Source organism: Carassius auratus, chromosome 4 (genome assembly GCF_003368295.1).
Source record: "Carassius auratus strain Wakin chromosome 4, ASM336829v1, whole genome shotgun sequence".
NCBI classification, from domain to species: Eukaryota; Metazoa; Chordata; class Actinopteri; order Cypriniformes; family Cyprinidae; genus Carassius; species Carassius auratus.
Genome location: NC_039246.1, coordinates 14,771,494 through 14,792,669, shown reverse-complemented (window position 1 = coordinate 14,792,669; position 21,176 = coordinate 14,771,494). Strand labels below are relative to the sequence as shown.

Below are 21,176 nucleotides of genomic sequence, written 5' to 3'. Positions count from 1 at the left end.
TCCCTTTTACAGCCACCCAGCTGCTTAAACTACAACTTAACCAGTAAGGCCCTGTATACACATTTAAAATGTGTTTTTACCTTCAATCTGTAAGCAGACTATGCATCACAAATAATGTGATCATTTTGTTGATGGAATGATCAACTTTATCTATTTTTGATCAATATTCTCAATCTGATCAAGATTTTTGTTAAAAATTCAGTTTTTTTATTATTATTAAACTTACCCACATTCCAGTGTTGAAATTTTTTGTGTTTGTGTGTGTGTGTGTGTGTGTGTGCGCGTGTTAATTATTATCAAATGTTTAGTTGTTGTTTAAATATAAAGTCTCTCTGTTCTTTCATTTGACATATTGCATGTTCAGATATTCATACAACAAAATTTTCTTGGAGTCATGAAAATATTACTGAAAATCATAAAAAAATCTGACAGCAGCTGGCAACTTTATACATAAAAAAAAAAAACACTGGCAGGGAAAGAGTTAAAACCAGGTGTAAACATGGCCTCAGAACACCTCAAGCTACATCAGGTCAAACTAACCTTGAATGTCCAATTCAAAGTTTGTCTTGACATGTCGTTTTTCCGGATTATTACTGTAGCTTGATTCTTGCATTGTTTGAACCGTCAATCTGTCGGTTACCAGCTTAGGTCATTAACCGGTATTATCCTCCAGAGTTTGAGGGCTGGGGTCATGTTATCAGCGATGACAGTGAAGAGCATGATAGCACCAAGTGAAAACCAGTCCTCCTAAAAATAAACGCCATCAGTGGCGCGTGCTGCGGTGCACATGTATTCACTTCACCACAAACAAAAGCGCATGAGCGATGCGTCATGGGACGCTTGCGGCTTGTGTTCACTCCATCTCTCAGTGCCTGTCAACAGCTGCAGCTCTCATACTCCAGATTCCACCAAAGGTGTATGTCCTTCCACTGTCCCCTCTTTATGAACGCAAAAGCCAAACCAGGTTTGCCACGTAATCCATCGCTGAACCATAAAATGCATTACGGGGTCATGTGTTTATCGATCTGAGGCTTTTAGACCAAAAGTTGCCCTCTCAACCCCGATATAGTGATAAATGTTCTCCCTGTGCCTCTTTCCCCGCTGTTTTTATGACTTAAATGCTATGATCCATTTTCAAATTCTTCCAAGAAGTCTCGAGGTGATATTCACCTGTAATTAATGCCACGCTCGACTGAATACTAGGACTCTCGTTTGAAATTCAGGCCTCCGAGCATTGGTGAATTATAGCGTGAGACCATAAAATGCTCAATTAAACAGTTATGTGCATTTATATCTGACCGTAGGACACCCGGAGCCTTTGTTGTCTTTGGGGTGGCCGTGGGAATCTTAATCACCTGAATATATGAATTCTAATGCATGGGAATTTGTCTATAGCATTTTCTGTGCTAGATCAGCCATTAATGTGGTGTTTAACCAATTCCAGAACAATGGTGTGCCAAAAGCTGGCATTCATGGGAGGTGCTGCACTCTGAGTTATTTTGGTTGGCCATTCACATGTGAGAGGTGAGGCACAGATCAATCATTGAAATTCACACTACGCCATCCTTGTACCATCACTCCTCTTTTCACGCTCCTGGTCTTCTCTTCAAAGGTAAGAACCTTGCATTGATGCTTTTTATCATGACTAACAGTCTGCCGTGGTCCACTTCAGAGGTGTTTTAAGTTAGAGAGCAGAGAGCGGTTGAAGAGTCTCTTTAGATTTGAGCAAATGGAAGTGTTGTTCACTTCCTTTGCTTGAGTTTTTGTTTATTTTTGCATGTTTTCGGTAGGATTAATGACACTAGGGCATGCAGACTAATAGTGTGGGATATTGTGAGGTGGATGACAGGGTATTACAGGAACGACATTCTGGATGGACTTTGTTGGTTGTTACTATATATTGTGTGAGATGCTGCCAGTCTCATCTGTCTGTCAGAGATGACCAGGTGTTGTGGCTTTACACCATCATAAACATGTTTATTTACTTATTTATTGTTAGGAAAATTGTTAATTTAATATGCATTTATTTAAATAAAAATAAACTTTTTCTCTATTTATTAATTTAACCTAAAATGTATTTATTTAAAAATGGATCTAATTTATTTTATGCATATTTTGTCAAAAAAGTGAAATTAGTTACCTAAGATTATAAAATTAAAAGATACATTATTAATTTAAATTAAACCTAAAATGTTGGTGACTGACCATTGTGGTGGTTAAGTACACTTATTTACTTAATTTACTGTTCAATAAATAAATATATTAATTAAGTAAAAAATATATATATATTGTTAGTCAAAATGTTAATTTATGTATTGCGCAATTTATTTAAAAATGTATTTATTTATTTTCACATTTTTAGTTCAAAATAAAATTCTAAGGAGTAAAAATATGACTTTTTTTCCCCTTGGAAATGCAAACTAAAGTACTGTCCTGTTCACTCCTGTGTATTGTCATACACAAGTCCTGAAGAATATCAAACATGAATGTCAGGTCAGTGACTCGACTGTTTCTTGCCAAAGTCATGCCAGATATATCAAGGACGCTAGCATTAGCAGGAAAGCTGTTGAGCCAACAAGCTGCTGAGTGTTTGTCATTTACAGCCAATATTCCCCTCAGATAATATATATTAGATGACAGGGGGAAGGTGGGGAAGTTGTGGCATAATGGTTAGAGAGCTTGACTCCTAACCCTAAGGTTGTGGGTTCGAGTCTCGGGCCGGCAATACCACGACTGAGGTGCCCTTGAGCAAGGCACCAAACCCCCAACTGCTCCCTGGGCGCCGCAGCATAAATGGCTGCCCATTGCTTCGGGTGTGTGTGTGTGTGTGTGTGTGTGTGTGTGTGTGTGTGTTTGTGTTCACTGCTCTGTGTGTGTGTGCACTTTGGATGGGTTAAATGCAGAGCATGAATTCCGAGTATGGGTCACCATACTTGGCTGTATGTCACTTCACTCTTCATATTTCACTTTGATTGTGAAATCCAGATTCAGGATGCTTCTTCATTGTCTTGCATCCGATTCATTCCATGCACTTTGTAAGTTGTAGTTTTCAAACATCACAGGGTTAAATTCACACTAAAACACAGTCTACATTTCCTGTCCTCTTGCTTTCTGCCTCTGAATTCCTCCCTGAGCACCATTTTCCCAGAGGAACCCCATTAACCCCTGCTCACAGCGTTTAGTGAGACCGTCAAGGTCACTGTTTTCTCCACGGGGCCAAAATGTCGAGACCCCGATCTCTTTGAACCGCAAACCGTAATGAATGTATCTTTGAAGATGTTGAGAAAAACGGCTGATGCACACAGAGAGATAGTTTATTATATTGGTGGAGTAAAGGTCATGGTTCTTCTGTGTTTGAGTCACGGCAATGACCGGTATTAAAGCAAACCCAATGTCCGGTACAGTGCTGTGAACTGTCTGCATACTGGAATTGCATTAGTGAATCTGTAGCTTTTGATGTCAAAGGACGGCAGGTTTCTTTAATGCATTTAAACACTCTTTTTTAGGAGCAACCCTTGACTGTGGCGTCACTCTTAATCCCAGACAGTTGTTTGGCATTTGACTAGTGATGCCTGACGTGTGCAGATATGAATGATGAAGTGCTGAATAGTGACCACAATTATTTTGGCTGTCTTTCAGGTCACATGGTGTATTGCAGTCATGTCTGAAGGGTGAGTGTTATCTTTATTAGACCATTGACCCTGTCAATGTCATACTCATCCAGAACTGCTTATTTACACCAGGTTATGATTATAAACTGTGAGTCAGGGTTATTATAGTTAACTAAAACCAAATGAAAAACGTAACAAATAAAAACACACAAAAAAAATGTTACTTGTAATTTACTAGTAATTTATTTATAATTTAATTTATAAATAATACACAGACTTGATGAAATATTAGTTGTTTTTTTGAAAATAATACTATAGTATGTAGCCACAGAAATAAATCTGTCTCTTTTTAACTCATAGATAATAACAATAATACAAATTTTATTTTATATTACAACCATATTTATTTACTTACCAAAAAATACTATTTTTGCTTATGTAGTTTCTTAAAATAATATAATATGTATAAAACAATAAGTACCGTAATAAATCATAAAAAACGATATAGCTGCTGAACTTTTAGAAAACCATAGTAGCTACATAGATTAATCTAGATTAATCTACAATTAATCTTAAGCAATATTACAATTTTCTGTAAAATATAGAAAATGTTATTTTTTTTGTTTGTTTGTTTTTTACATGCAATGATGTCTTTACAGACCAGTAAGTGAGATCTCATCACACTTTTCATGACAGTTTTGACTCACTGTGCTCCTAATTGTTTCCCTTTTAATAGTTTCCATGCTGATTAGCAGCAATTGAAAGTAGCAGTGCATGTGGTGGAGTCTCTATATATTAAAGTCCAGTGACCGCTTGAATGGATGACCCTAATCCAGCTCTAAATGGTTTTCAGTTGATCAGTATTTCTGTAAGGACACTGAACAGCATGTTAAAAAATAATCTGCACTGTACGTTTGCTCCGCTCCGCTTATAACTACACTGAGCTACTGAGCCCTCAATTTGGAGATTCTAACAGTAATCAGGTCAGGCAGTTAATGCATGCACCACGGCGTGTGTAGATTAGACCCGCACACAGGACTATTTTAACAGAACCGCAGACTATAATGAGCTCGGCTTAACTCTCACTCTTCTGCAGAAAAAGGCCAAATCCAAGTTCTCAGCAACACGCAGACTTCTGCTGAAGGTGGGTCAGAAACAAAGCTGAACATTTACAGTACGATGACTCTGTGTGTGTGTGTGTGTGTGTGTGTGTGTCCCAAAGCTCAGTTAACAGTGTTTGTGGGATGCTGTTGTGGGAAGATTTTTCAGAGTTGTAAATAAAACAAAGATTTTTGGAGTATATTAAAAAATAATAATAATTATTGAATCTTTACTTGAAATTTTCACATTTACTTCAGTTGACTCACTTTTTTTGTTATTATTTGTTAAGTTTAATAGTAATTTCAGAGTGAACATTGTTTCAAAATATTTATGTATTTTTGTAATGAATTCTACATAGATTTTTACATTGGAAATTAATGGGGCCAATTTTGGAAAATTTAAAAGCAGAAATGTGTATTCATAGTTTTATAAAATCACACAAATCAGTTACACAAAAGTGTGTGTGTGTGTGTGTGTGTGTGTGTGTATATATATATATATATATATATATATATATATATATATATAATTTTCCTTTATCTTAAGTTATGTACTGATCAAACTGAAACAAAAATATTTAGCAGAACAGAATAAGAACAATAACACATTAAAATGACAAACACCATTTTTATATAATTAAATGATAAAATAATTAAATGATAATAAAAATGTAAAGAATAGATAGATAGATAGATAGATAGATAGATAGATAGATAGATAGATAGATAGATAGATAGATAGATAGAATATGTGTGTGTATCCTCTAGAACCTATTACTTGGATTGACAGTTGTGACTTAAGGATTGTATTCAGAACTGGTTTTATGTGTATTTTTGTGCCTTCCACTGATTTGCATTAGTAATTTGCATTAGTGAATCAGGTGCTAAAGTAACACTGAAATCATGTGCAAATGTTCAGTGGACACAAGTGAAGAATTATGTATTTTGTACTTACCTGACACCTCTCTCACCTTTTCCCCGGCTGACCCTCAGAGCAAACTGCTGAAAAAGGCAGAAAGCTTGCTGGTGAAAGAAAAAGAGCAGAAAGAAGTGGAGAGAGAAAACACCCTGAGGGAGAGAGCGCCGCCCCTCAAACTCTCTGGCTTGTCGGTCCAAGAACTGCAGGTGCAACACTTTACTGTTGCAGATATTTACATTGAGAGCTGCCACTGGGCCAGATGGCTGCGTCCCAAAACATCTCTCAACATATCATGAGCACTCGTGTTCATGCTGTTTGCATTAGTGATTTGAGTTGATGCATCATCGTCGGTCTTTACAGGAGCTTTGTAGAGATTTGCACCACAAGATTGACATTGTGGATGAAGCGCGGTATGACCTCAATATAAAAGTCGCCAGAAATGAAGCAGAGGTATGTAAATGAAAAATGAGGTATGAAAATAATTATATACCATGAACTTGGAAGGGGGATTTCTTTTTCTTTTACCTGATTTGAAATCTGTCTAGTTTTAGCCTTTCTTAAACTTATAAATAATATCAGTATTTCACCTTTCTGAAATAGTATATTTTATTTATTCTTTCATTCTTTTATTAATTTATTCATGTTTTAATTAATATGTTTGTTTGTTGGTTGGTACGATTTTAGCTATGTTTTAGAAGGCTGCATTTATTTGATCAAAAATACATTAAACAGCAATATTGTGAAATATTATAACAATTTAAAAGAACAGTTTTCTATTTGAATATATTTGTTGTAATGTAATTTATTTCTGTGATCAAAGCTGAATTTTGATGAATATATAGCTCAAAAGAATAGCGTTTATTTAAAATAGAATATTTTGTACCTTTATAAATGTCTTTAATGTGACTTTTGGTCAATTTATTGTGTCCTTGCTGAATAAAATATACATTTCTTTCTAAAAAAAATAAAATAAAATGTTCAAACCTTCAAGTACTATGTCCTTCAGAAAATATACAATGTTTTTAAGGACTTTTCTTGACACAGACACAAGATTTATTAACTGAAGCTTGATATATTTGTTCGTTACCAGATTCTCTCATTAACCCAGAAGATCTATGAACTGAAGGGAAAAATGAAGCGGCCGAACTTGAGAAGGGTGAAGAAGTCTGCAGATGCCATGCTGGGATCGCTCACAGACACCAGAACTATGAAAGCTGATTTCAAAGCCAACCTCAAAACAGTTAAAAAAGAAGAAGAAAAGGTAACACTCCAGCTCACACTCACACGTCTGGCTGCTATAGTACAGGCCGTGCTTTCAGCTCATTTGCTCAGATGTGCTGTTTCTGAAGACACGGTTATTTTAGAAATCAAGTGATTTCTTTAAAAGCCCGGTGGTGATGAAATGTTGGCATTTAAACCGCCCCGTCTGTCTGCCTGATGTGTGTTGCCACGGTCCGCCGCGGCCGTGCAACCATTTGAGTTGCTCTCATCTCTGTCTTTCTGTCTCACTGAAGCATTTTCTGTCCATCAGAAGGAAGAGGTCACAGACTGGAGGAAAAACGTGGAGGCGATGTCAGGCATGGAGGGCAGGAAGAAGCTTTTCGATGCCGGACAGTAGACAACAGAGAGAAAAGAGGTTGCAAATGATAAAGGGGCATTGGTATACAAAGCTCATGTTGTTTGTTTGAATTTTAATCACCTTCAACATTTTATGGTCAATTCTTCATTTATTCTGTCAACCAGCTATGGCTTCCATGCAACATTAAAGGAATAGTTCACCCAAAATATTTTGGAAATTTACTAACCCTGAGGCCATCCAAGATGAAGTTTGTTTCTTTTACGGAACAGATTTGGAGAAATGTAGCATTCCATCACTTGCTCACCAATGGATCCTCTGCAGTGAATGGGTGCCGTCAGAATGAGAGTCCAAACACCACCACTCCAGTCCATCAATTAATGTCTTGTGAAGAGAACGTTGTGTGTTAATAAGAAACAAATCCATCAAGGCATTTAACTTTAATCCATCACTAATGGCCAAAATATGTCTGCATAATCCACAATAATGCTTCCTTCAGTGAAAAAATCCATCTTCTGTTCTCCTCTCGCATCAAAATTCACTAACATGTTTGTTTAGAACTGATCTGGACTGGTTGCACTTGTAAATAGTGCTTGGTCTGTGCATATTTCTCTACTGATTCAGATAATCAGCAATATTATGGAAAGAGGACTTGTAATTTAGCCTGAAACAAAAGTTGGAATTTTAAAATTTCTTAATTATGGATTTGATTCTTACAAATGCAGTTTTTTTTACTTCACAAGCTGTTAAATAACGGGCTAGAGTGGTGTGAATTACTTGAGGATTATTGTGATGTTTTTACCAGCTGTTTGGACTCTCGCTCTGACGGCACCCATGCACTGCAGAGGATCCATTGGTGAGCAAGTGAAGTCCCTTATGCTCACTAGCAGAATTTATTTGATAAAAAATACAGGAAAAAGTGTCATGTTGTGAAATATTACAATTTAAAATAACTATTTTCTATTAGAATACATTTTAAAATGATAAAGGGGCATTTTGATAGAAAGCTAATTTTGTTTGTTTGAATCTGATTCACCTTGAACATTATTTTATGGTAAATTATTCATTTATTTTGGCAGCCAGCTGTGGCTTGCATGAGATATTAAATTGTGATTTGCTGCGATTAAAATGTGCAAAGGGCGTGCTGTCCATAGAGAGGGATCAGATAATAGAACAACCTCATATTCACATCATATCATATCAACTGTGTAAATATTTGCTTCATATTCAGTGTTGATTGAAACCAATAAAGCTACTGCTTACCCTCGGGTGAAGAGCTTGATTATTTTATTACCTGTTTGAAGTTTACAAACAGAAAATAGTTTAATTTTTAATAAAAGATTATTGAGTGAATTAGGACGTTGAAGTCCTTAATTAAAAGATCAAATATTTGATTAAAACATGCTGTAATGTCAATGCCCAGTTTAAAGCAGTTCTAGGTGTTGACCTACAGATGGCGCTGTGCATTTATACTACATCGACTGAAAACAGGCATTACATTAACACCAGGGGGCGACAAACTCACAGACTTATCAGCAGGCCTCAAATGAAGCCTTACATCAGTCGTAAAGTCACAAGAATACCATTGTAAAAAAAAAAGTGGGGGTGTGGGGGGGCACTGTATCCTCTATTACAAGTCAAGTGTTATAGTTTTTATCTCAAATAAAACATTCTGTGTGTGGACAGATGTAGTGGTGTTTAGAGAAGGAAGTACAGGGAGGCGAAGGGAAGGAATTTGGGTGGCACTGTATCCTCTATTACCAGATAAATGGCAAACCAACACAGATATAACATCTGTCATTGAGACCTGGGTCAGCACATCCACTTCGGCAAAGTTAAAAAGGTTAAGGTCAGAACAGAGTCTTTAAATCAGCAGCGTAAAAAGTAAGTCTGTGATTTCAGCTGAAGTAGACCAGTGAATCAAAACCTGTGGACTGGAGCTTTAGGATATGTGTACGCCTTGTATATGTGGATATGAGTAGTTAACATGAAGTATTACTTAACATAGAAGGACAAAATATATCATATATTAATTTTATGATCTCAAATTATTGTCAGGCTAAATAGAATATTATCATAGAATTATTTATTTTATATAATTTTTTTCGCTCAAAAACAGCTAGTAGATTTCACAAATGATTACGAAGAAATGGCAAGTAACATTGAATTAAACATGACACTTTGAAGTTAAAACACTGTAAAAGCATTTTCTTGTAAAATGCATTTTAGCATTTATTTGCTTTTTTAATTAAAAAAAATAAAAAAGGTTTGCACTTTACCTTTTACATGCATTTATATTTTTACCAAATGTATTTATTTAATTATAAAGCTAGATAGATAGATGGATGGATGGATGGATGGATAGATAGATAGATAGCTTACTGGTGGAGAGGAGACAGAGTGATGAAGCCAATCAGTGTATGGGGATGATTAGGAGGCCATGATGGTCAGAGGCCAATGGGGAAATTTGACCAGGATGCCAGGGTTACACCCCTACTCTTTTCCAAAGACATCCTGGGATTTTTAATGACCACAGAGAGTCAGGACCTCTGTATAACGTCTCATCCGAAGGACGGAACAAAGAAAAAATCTAAATGTTTTTCAAGTTGATCAAAGTTATTTTGAAACCTTTGTGCATAATCTTAAAGCATGCAGTATCTTTTTACTATCCTATTAATGCAGGTTTCTCATTTTTATGATTAGCAGATGGATTTGGTTTAGATTGGATACAGATGCAGTCTCTTTGGCAATGTTAGATGCACATTGTTCTTCCTCCCTGGAAAATGACTTCCAAAGGTTCACTGTATCCTGCCGCACTCTTTTTAATGCCAGGAAGGTTTAGGATCAATGTGAGAGAAGTTCAGAGATCAAGGAGAATTATCAGATTGTTTAGTAACGTCCTCAGTCAGTTCACCGAGTTGATAACCGAGATGCTGCACTTCATCTTCTGTATATTAAATTCAACAGGTCATACCTTGTACAGTTCATTATTTATAGTAGAAAATGTAAAAATGTCTCGCTTGGTAAGTTATTAAAGTTTAAATCTTCAGTGTCCACAATCACGAGGCGATTGGAGATGAAGAGTCATGTGAAATCACATCCTGAAAGATATAAAGCAGAGCAGATATTAGCACCCTGGGGTTCACCTACAATTCTCTGTGATGTGAAGCTCTCGATGCTTCAGATGTCCTGGTTAAATCAAGTTCATGTACTCCCATAGAGAGAGACAATCTTCAAATATTCCCTTTCTTAGAGCAAGTTTAGGCAAGCGGCTAATATGTTCAGGAACTCGTTTTTATATCTGAGGTCACCTGAGGTCTTTCCCTGATGTTATAAACCAAAGCACACTATAAAAGTAAACATCTGAGATCTTCAGGCAAATATAGTGCAGGCAAAGCCCTCAGATCAAAAGACCAAAAATGTCTGGCAACCTCTCCTGTGTAACCAAATTACAGGCAAAGCAATCGACATTTGACTGCTCTTGGTTTCCAATTCATGGGAAAATACTAGGAGATATTCTGCTCACACTTTGAGGTAAAGCACTTGAGCACTTCAGTTTCACCAGACTCTTATATGTAGAACAAATAAATCCTAATTTTCCTTCGATGTCGTTTGCTTGATTTATTTGAGTTCAAGAATGCAATTTTCAAGCCATTCTTTTTAATGTTGCCAAGACACACACACACACACGCACACACCAACCTCCGATCTAATACTGTGGTCTGATTTTCACACAATACACTTAAACACACATTTTTGGTCAAAACATCCTTGAATGTACCTCCGTATAGAGGCTCAACCTTTTATTTTCTAGGTAATTAATAAATGACCTCATGAAATAAATAAATACTTTACAGTTAACTTTCTATTGATTAGGCAACATGATTACTGAATTATCATTTGGATTATTGAAGAGTTAAAATAGCAGGCCACACAATTATTCTATTTAAAGCTGCAGTAGGGAACTTTTGACGCTCTAGCGGCTAATAAACAGAACTGCTTGCGTCTTGCGGAAGAACATTGTAGCCGGAGCTACTTCTCTCTGTTTATGTCTATGAAGAATCACAAAGGTACTGGGTTACTCCGCCGCGGTATCCCCGAAGCAATCTAAAATAGTCCGAATATGCACCCTAGTGATTCAGGACAAGCTAAAAACACGGTTTGGAAAATGGATTCATGGTGTACTCGCTTATTATGTTCATTTTTCTACATTTTGAACACAAACAAAGTTACGGACCGCAGCTCTGATTGGTTGTTTTTTACCGGGAGAGCATGACTTTCTGCAAATGGCAATAGGACCACTGGGAGGAGCCAGAGGAGCTTGATTTTTTTCACAGATTATCTGTCTCATATTCTACTGTCAGGACATAATGACAGGTTTAATAAATATGTAAAAAATATTTTTTTACAAAAGTTCCCTACAGCACCTTTAAATTAATGTAGGCTAATAAACGAGTTAGGTCAGAAGTAATCTAATACCTAATAAAAAGCAGTCATCTTATGTTACCTAAAATGTGTAATGTAATATATACGTTATTAACTACTATTTTAATTAGGTTAAGTTAAACTGTTCTTAATTTAATGTATTTCGTATCACGCCGCGCTCACTCTCGCAACTGGTAGTAAGCTACCTAAATTACCTTGAAAATACCTCAGATAAATGTAGTATTCATACAGTACTGTAAAAATATTATTGGAGTTTTCCTCTTGTTATTAAAACCGACTTGTTTGTTCACTGTCGGTAATGGACTATTTTTCTTCGCGGAAGCGTTAAGGTAAACTACAGATAAATAATTTATAATCAAATCATCGTATTTATTTATTTAGCGAATGCCATTTAATAAGCGGGATAATATACAGTATCGTGTCTTTATCGCAAAATAAACCCCTTCAGTAGGCTACGACGTGACAATTGTTTGGTCAGTGTAGATGTCAAATATCAGTTTTCCCATTTCAATTTAAGGGATAACGTACATAATAAAACAGGATATGGTAAGTTTCAAAGTGAGGATTCAGGAACTTGTTTAATATATTTATAATAATAATTTAATAAGAATACTATAATGCAGAAGTGTTCGCTTATTCCTTGAAATGAATGTTATTTAAACTTGTAACCAGTGCTTTAGACGAGTCTGGATCTGCAGCTGAAGGCCTTCACTTCGGCGGGTGAAGAAGGCGGAGGTCGGATGCAGTGAACGGCTTCTAAAGGGAGGAGCTTCCCAAACTCAGAGTCCTGTTACAGAACGCTGGAGATTCTGGGAGAGAAGGAACAGCTCAAGTCATTTTCTCTTTGCAGGTTTCTCCGGACATCTAAAGGACGCACACTTCTTTCGCCTCACCGCGCAGGTGAGTTTTACCGTCACTGCCAGATGTTTGGATGCGAGTTTACTAACTTTACGCGCTTTCTACGAACTCTTCCTCCTTGCTTGATAAAACATTAACCATTTGTCGTCAGTCTCACTGAAGTCTTTTGTTTAAAAAAAAAACCGTGGCTTATATTGCATGAATTTTATAGTAGCCTAGGCTATGTTGAATATTAGGCTATATGTACGTTGGCACTTAGCTCTAAATCTGTGATTCATCTTTGGGATACATATAAATATAGGCTACTTGTGCATTGATGCATGTTGATTGTAATTTGAGTGTTTGGAAGTTTATTTAAGTCTCTTAATCCTATTTCTTGTCCCCTTTCTTTCCACACCCACCATTTGCATACTTCTTCATCTTATTTACAAATCAGCCTGGATTTCTTTCCTATACACAAGCCAGAATCTCTAGAAAAAGGCTTGGGTTGATTGACAGCTGCCAAACATATCTAAAAAAAAAAGGCATTTTGATACTCTGTTGACCTGACTAGATTGGTTTTAAGTGTGCTTTGCTGCAATAAAACATTTCATCGAACTCTTTTAGGGATCTTCAGCTTTTTTTTTTCATCTTTTTGAGGGATTCTGTGTAAGTAACCTCTTTCTTAAGCATCCTCTACATAAATAGGGAGCTACTGTCCCATGCCTAGATTTAGAGATGCTGCTGTAACCCATTAAGATTCATCTTGGTATCATCCAAAACGGATTTAAAGTTTTCTCTGGCTGCCCGCATCTCCACACTCTCTTCTCAAAATATTTGTGGCATGGAATCACCGGCCATGAACATTCTTATATTGTTTAATTCATGTCTGTTGTGGGATTTGGGATGGAGCTGAGGGGGTGGGGGGTTTTTTAGACTGGATGCTTTGGGAAATTTCTCTTCTGGGAACCATTGAGAGTGCTTGTTTAACTAAAGCGATGCATTTATGAAGCATCTTGATTGTTGCTGTTTGCGTTTTGGCACTGAACCCGTAAATCCCGACCGACAAAGAATGCAAGCTCTGTACTTATTGCAAACTATTAAATTAATTTTATGGCCCCATTTATTAACACAACCGCACAGGCCAGGCTTCTACGCCTACTGTAGGGCAGCTGCGCATTCGGCTGATTCAGCTTACAATGTGCATTCAGCTTAGTACAGAATCTGTCAGATTGTGACACAGGGACCTTGTTTTATTGCTCTGACCTTTAGATGTACGAGTTAGAGCTTGAGGGAAGATCTGAACGCAGAATGATGGAGTGTAGTGCCATCAGAATAGAAGCAGGGACAGTGAAGTGAGCATGGTGGAGCCAGTAATTGGCCATGAAACGGGATCTGATAACTGTGGTGTTTGGAAAATATGTGGGGAATGCCCTCGCCTTAAAAGGAACTGACTGAACACGGTGACAGATGATTGGAATATTGTCTGGAATGCAAAACAGCACTGTTTTCCCCCCATTTTGCACTTTCTCTGTTTTGGCTCCCTCTTTGTTGGGTTATGGGAACAGGCTGCCTGTAGGGGTCTAGAGGGTCTGTCTTACAACAGACCTGTCCAGAGCCACTCATGTAAATCATGAATGAATAAAGTCACAATGACCTGAGAGAACTGAAATTCTTCCCTTGTCATAAACACTATCTACTGCCAAAAGGATGACACCGTAATCCAAGGAGAAAGACGGTAGTGTTTTCCTCCATTTAGAAAGACTTGACAGACGTGAGTTTCTAATGAAATGTGGTGTTTTAAGGCACATTAAACCATGTGAATGTTTATAATTGGATAAAATAAAAGCCAAAAGCCTTTTGTCTGTAGACACCGTTTGACTATAAGCCTAGTATTTGAGATTTTTGTCACTTAAATACAATAAGCAACTGTTTTTATTATAATGTCAAAAATACTTTATTAGTAGATGATTGCAGTGTTTTAGTATTTATGACAAGTGTTAGCGAGACTTAATTCTCCATGTTTATTAAAAAAAATCCCGCTAATGGGTACTGTATATGAGTAGTTATGATATTATATGAGTAATTATATGTATGATGGTAACAGTATCTATCAATTTCTAAGTTATTTTACTGAGAAAAAAGTGATTTTGTGTATTACACAGTCATGTAATGCCAATAGAAAGCTTTTTGTAACAGTATACCATTCAAAAGTCTTTTTTTTTTATTTTATAGAAAATAAATGTATACGTTTATTGAGCTAGGATGTGTTAAAATGATATAAAGTGATGGTAAAAACTTGAATAAATCCTGTTCTATTTAACTTTTTTTTTTCTTTTCTTTTTTTTAAGGATCCTATCAAAAAATTATCCAAGTTTTCAAAAAAATCTTAAGCAGCACAACTGTTTCAAAGTTCCAAAACTGATAATAAATCATAATATTATGATTTCTGAAGGATCATGTGACACTGAAGACTGGAGTAATGGCTGATTCAGCTTAGTTTGAATCACAGGAATAAATTATATTTTAAAGTATATTATAATAGAAAACTAAAATGTAATAATATTTCATATTTTTGTTATTTCATATTCTGAATTTTTGATAATAAAAAATGCAGCCTTCATGAGCATAAGAGACTTCTTTTAAAAACTGATCCCAAACTTTTGATATATTTAGAAGCAAATTCTAAGATCGTTATAGCATTCTAGCAAGTCTAGCATTACAGCTGCTGAACATTTATATAAATAGTTTAAAACTTAAGACTAAAACATTAATATAGCATAAATATGGATTAATTCTTGTTAATATGGCAGGTTGTGATGTTGCTTGCCACCTGTAAATAACCTACAATTACAGAGTGCTTTCTCCGGACACATCAAAACTAAATCGCTCCCACTATAATCAATGGAGCTGTCTACACTGGAGGCACCCGTCTGTAAAACAACATGCTGAGTAGATTATAGTTTTCTGTTTGGTGTGGGACTTCATCTGCAGACACATTTCTGCTGTCACATGGTTTACAGTCTCATACAGCCCCGCCATGTTTGGCCATTCGGACACTCCAAATTGAAATACTTCTGCTTCTTATCTGCTTTAGTCTACATTCATGGCCTTGTTTTATCAAGAGCAGAACATTTGCCAAAACTCTATTTGAATCCCTCAAATGCATCAAAACATGTAATTATATTGAGTTGAGCTGACAATTTAATTCGCAAGTTTGCATTATAGAGGTTCTCATTAAATGTGCAAAACAATTTTCTAGATATGAAACTCCCAACCCATGACTGTACTGAACTCACTTATGGTTATCCACAAAAAGATTTATGCACATGTGTCATGCATTCTCTTTCTGTTTTTATTGCCCATTCGTTCTTACACTTGGGAAATACAAAGCATCCTCAAAGTCATTGTGTAAAGCAAAGCTGACATAGTGGCTGTTTTAGATAACTCTTGTGAGGTGTTTAATTAACTTTTTGTTAGCATGATTGACATGCTGCAGAAAGTTCAGGAGATGAAGCTCTCTAACCCTTCCCCCTTCATATGTTCAGCTATTCCTCTGCCGCTTTGAATCTGATAGCCTGTAATTTTAAAGCACTGGATCCAGGAACCACAGTTGTGTAACACTGCAGCGTTTCTGAGCGTTCTCAGAACTTCTGAGCTCCAAACCAATGGTGAAACGCAGTGAAACGGGGCATTCCTCAATCGTGAAGTCAGAGCCGTCTGAAACTTTAGCTCGTGTTTATTTAGGTCCCTGCAAATATGCAATAAGTGCCCCAGATGTTTTGTTAGTAATATATAAATCTGAAATTCCTCCCGCCTTTTACATTAAGTCCTTCTGCAGCAGGATCCCATGTTTTTTTTTTTTTCTGGCTGTAATTTGACTTTGTGGTCTGTTTGTTGTTCTTTATTGAGACGGCAGGTTTCAGTTGAAAAGTCTAATGGTGCCTGGCCTTGGATTTTGAGGAGATCTTAAGAACACTAGGCTTGTGGTCAGACCGCTGGTTTGTCAGGATTTTTCAGGGGTGATGGAGCCTAATGAATGTTTTTGCTTCTCCACTCTTCTACATGGACAGAATTGGATTTAAGGGACAACGCTTCAGTTGGAAATAAAAATGACAACTAAGAAGCTGCGATATCGATTCATTGTCTAAATATGGGCAATTTTAGAATAAGGTAACATTTACCATATTAGGGATATAATTGTTGTTTTTGCTTGGCTGCAATGCAAAGAAAAGAATTGTAGCCTGGCCATATAAAGCTGAAAATTTTGCCATCCTTATTCATCCTTATGTTGTTCCAAAACTCTATAATTTACTTTTGTATGTGTAAGTCAGTTAGGTCCCAACAACATTGACTTTCATTGAAGACATTTTTTTCAAAATTCAGAAGAAAGAAAGTCAAGCAGGTTTAGAATGACATGAGAGTGAGTTAAATGATGACCAATTTCTCATTTTTAGGTGATCTTTCCATTTAAGACTAAACAGAAGAGACTGCGAATTGGTAGCATCATCAGTGGGCAGTTCTGTTTAACCATTTGGATTATTATTTTATCCAAAGTCATTTACATTGCATTAAAGTTGTGCATGTTATTAGTTCATGCATTCCTTGGGAATTAAACCCATAACCTTCACGTTATGTTTGAGCTACAGGATGTTCATTGGTCTGAATGAACATGCAAGTGGTAAGTGGCAATCATTTAATTCAATATTCATAACCAATGCTGAGTGCTCCTCCACTTTTCATATCTTTCTTACATCCCTGAATATATGCCATCCTTCAAAAACCATGTAACATCAAGTTTTCAAAATGACCATAATAGTAACGTGTTAGCCAATATGAGTTTTTATTTTTTTGCAGCGAGCTGATTCTCATCTGCATAAACATGGACAGGAAATGTCTCGTCGAGCCCATTTTCCCTGTCCTCTGCCTCAGCCGACCACTAAACAAACAAAACTAATCAAGAGATGTCCAGCACATTCCATTAGAAATCACACCATGAGAGGGAAATGAAGAATTAGGGGGCATATTTAGGGTAGGCCATGATGCAGAAGCGAAAGAACGCATGAAAATTGACGTTGACTCTAGCATGAGGTCATGTTGATGTAGGTGCTTAGCAGAGGCCCGTGTTGTGAGCACGAATGTGCGCCAGCGCTCCCATAAAGGTGTTGAGGGAGAGCCAGCGAGCTTTGATTTGACAAATGCCGATTCTGCTGAGGTAAGGAGTGCTTTAGCGAGCTGCTAGTCAAACTCTCCTGACCTCCTGAACTAAGAAAGCAAGCACGCTTCTCTTTGCCGGCTCACTTTGTGCTCTTTCAGCCTTACATGGTCTGATCGTACATGCATCCTTATCACGAGCCAAGCTGGGTCAAAGAAAAAAACAATTTTGAGAGGTGATGTTACTGCTAGCATGATGAATTTGAGCAGAATTGAGTAACAGATGACGTACACAGGCTGCCAAAGAAAAAAACTGACTGATGATGTTGAAATCATTAAAATAAAAACAGAGCAAAATCCCCTCAATACCTCTGTGGTATGATTTGACGCTAGTCTTATTTCCCTGTCTATTAATTCTTTAACAGACCTCAGTCTTTATGTGTGCATCTGGTAATGGTAGCAGTGGTAATTGTTTAAGAGAGCCTTTATAGAGTTAACTCTTTCCTTCTAATCAGAAGCATATTTACATACTTGCGCACTCGCCTCCTCTTTCTTTCCACTTCACATGACATTGTGTTCTTCTGAGAGAGCCAATTAGAGCTGATTAAAGCCTGAGAACACATTTTTTGCAATAGCCAAAAAACATTGTATGGGACAAAATTATCGATTTTTCTTTTATGCCAAAAATCATTAGGTTATTAAGTAAAGATCATGTTCCATGAAGATATTTTGTAAATTTCCTACCATAAATATATCGAAACCTAATTTTTGATTAGTAATATGCATTGCTAAGAACTTCATTTGCACAACTTTACTGATGATTTTTTCAGTATTTCGATTTTCAAATAGTTGTATCTCAGCCAAATATTGTCCTTTCCTAACAACCATACATGAAAACTCCTATTTATTCAGCTTTCAGATGATGTATAAATCTCAATTTGGTTGTGTGGTCCATGGTCACATTTACCTGCGCACGTTGAATGAAATGCATCCTGGCTGCTTTACATAAGCGGAACTACTGTATACATCGCTTTGTGGTAGTCCAGCTCAGCTTGAATTTGTAAGTTGAGAAGCACTGTGGAATGAGTTAATTTCTTCATCAGCAGACAGCTGGCACTGTTTCAGATGCAGAAATGCGCTCTCATGGTATGAGTTTTTAATCAGCAATGCTCTGTGTGGAGACAAAATGGCATTCGAGAGACTCATAAGAAATGTGTTATTAATGATTCCCCATTACAATCGCTCCTCATGCTATTAATAAACATCTCAGGTCTGGCTTTTTTAAAGCGGATTTTATTACCCTTCAGTTGGAGTCCAAACTAGTGTAGACACTTTCCTGCTGTACCTTGCAGGGCTAGTGATTCTAAGTGAGCAAAAAAAACAAAAAAAAACAGGGAATTTATTTGATACATGTCCCAGTAGTGTGCAGAATGTGTTCAGAATAGACTTAATGTGATTCAGAGGTGGTAATCATAAAAAATATACGTTGCATTTATAGTAAGTCATTTGCATTGGTTGTGTAGTAGAAGCACTGTTCCAAGATCTAGTGAAATGCCAACTTCAGCATCAAAGGCTGTTCCAAAAGGTTTGTAATGTTGTTAATATACCACACATTGACCAAATTCAAAGGCAGCACTGCACGTCAAGAAGGCAATCGAAATATGCAATGTGTCTAGCTTTGTGAACTGGAAATGGACTTCCATAGTGAACATTTAGAAATGTTCACAGATACGTTCGACCATACAGTACATTCAGCTTTTATAATGGATCATTGTGCATAAGCATTTGACAAGATCTCTTCGTGAAAGACCAATGACTGGCAGATCATTGTGCTACTTCTTTTCTCTCCTGTACGGTAGGAAGAATTAAGTGCAAATTAAATTAACTGAAATGTTTAGTATATATATCAGGGGATTCTTTTAAGAACTGTTCAATAAAATGCTATTGGCAAACCAAAAATGGTTCTTTATTGTCATTACTGTAAAAAGAAAACCTCTAGGCTCTGTTATAAAAAAAATCATCCAAGAGAACATGATGAAAGATGTCATTTAATATCAAAAATTGTTGACACAACAGATCTTCTATGCTGTTAGCTTAGCACCATACTGATACAAAACGCAATAACCTTGTCGATTATGAGTTTCAGTTACTATGCTGCCTTAATAGTAAATACCTATATAGACAGTCTACAGCAAGGCATGTTTTGGAACAGGGTCAACAACCAAATTGTGGGAAATTAGCATTCGGTGACGCTGAGGCCAAAACAATAGCAACAGCAAACAGGCCCTTTGTTTATTTCTTCTTGGCCTGATGCAAACAAAATGGGGGATGCAAATTGATAGGGAGTCAGTCGTAATTACAGACTCGTTATTGCTAATCACTGATGCACACAGCATTCAAACATCTCTTTAAAAATGGGTAAAAGCAGTTGTGCGTGTCTCCTTGAGTGATGAAATACTTGAGAGGATTTGATGAATGTGATTGAGGTTGCGTGTGTGTGTGTCTCTATAGAAGGCCTGCAGACCTCATTAAGGTTTACTTTAATGAACCTCCGTAACAAGAACAATGGCCACTTGTTGCAGTCTGTATGCTGTGTGTGTATGTGTGTGGCGACAGCGCCACTCAAGTCTGTGACAGGCGTCTGCGAGACCACCGCAGATAATAACGGCCCTCCATTAGTTCAGGTTAGACTTAATGATCTGGAATTGACTCGGGTGCTTCTGAAATGCAATAGCGAGTCACTCAGGATCTGTGTCAACACAACCAATGTCAGCAGCCTGAATGGGTGCTTGTGTGTGGCACAGGTGTGTAAAAGCAAGGGCCAACGTCGTTTTGGAGTGACTCCAGTGGCGCTTGGGTTTGTGAATTAATCTCATTTCCAGTGTGGCCATTAGCTACCCTTAACCCGGGAACCTGAAACCACCCCATAGCTCCAATATTCAATTATTTACAATTTCATGCTTGCCTGAGATTTGTGTTTTTCTTGTAAATGTAAAGATTATGCAGCAGGAGTCCTTTATGTTGAACTCTGAGGTAATGATTTATGCACTTTTTTTCCCTTAAAAGGCTTTGCGGAGTGGAAGAGTACATTGAGTTGAGCTGCATGACGGAGCGCTTGCACTTAAACATTTCTAGTCTTGACTGTGGCAATACTTCACTCGACTAAAATAGAGGAATTTATCATAAAGCTTGCAAAATCATCCAAACCCATGTATATATATTTGACTGTGTGCTTGCTCGAGAAAGAGAGATTTTTCTTGGAACTGGCCCGTTGCAGCCGCAGTGAAAGAACATTTTTTTTTTAGGTTTTCCTGAACGAGCTGTACAGCCCTGTGGCACTAAACATAGCAACGGTTATTGCCAGACAATGTCTTATACACGACGACGTGGCCAGTGTGAGTGACACTTGGTGTACGTGTGTGATATACCTGCATCTTTAAAGGTTGAGCTGCTGTCCGTGTGGGCCACACAATCCATGGCCTCTGACAACGCTGGCCTGGAGCCATGCTAATAATAACAGCCAGCAGAAATAT

The 21,176-nt window shown here is 37.0% G+C and overlaps 2 protein-coding genes across 6 annotated transcripts in view; both read left to right on the top strand.

Moving 5' to 3' along the window:
* Positions 1–1,531: 1,531 nt before the first annotated feature.
* Positions 1,532–7,386, top strand: LOC113060198 (troponin I, cardiac muscle-like). 2 transcript variants are annotated; one of them, XM_026229103.1, is made up of 8 exons: positions 1,532–1,612; positions 3,640–3,671; positions 4,271–4,274; positions 4,708–4,755; positions 5,705–5,836; positions 5,991–6,080; positions 6,721–6,891; positions 7,145–7,386. In XM_026229103.1, exons 2-8 carry the CDS (start codon positions 3,661–3,663, stop codon positions 7,316–7,318), a joined length of 630 nt encoding a protein of 209 aa, XP_026084888.1. In that variant the 5' UTR covers positions 1,532–1,612; positions 3,640–3,660; the 3' UTR covers positions 7,319–7,386. The 2 variants fall into 2 exon arrangements, with proteins under 2 accessions (XP_026084888.1, XP_026084881.1); XM_026229096.1 differs by having other exon boundaries at positions 1,538–1,612; positions 7,162–7,386.
* Positions 7,387–12,408: 5,022 nt separating this feature from the next.
* LOC113060151 (non-muscle caldesmon-like) overlaps positions 12,409–21,176 on the top strand; it is a 46,138-nt gene continuing 37,370 nt past the window's right edge. For all 4 annotated transcript variants that reach the window (XR_003278200.1, XM_026229051.1, XM_026229044.1 and 1 more), the window contains exon 1: positions 12,409–12,552. The gene's annotated coding sequence lies outside the window, so the exon portion shown is untranslated. The remainder of the gene's footprint in view (positions 12,553–21,176) is intronic.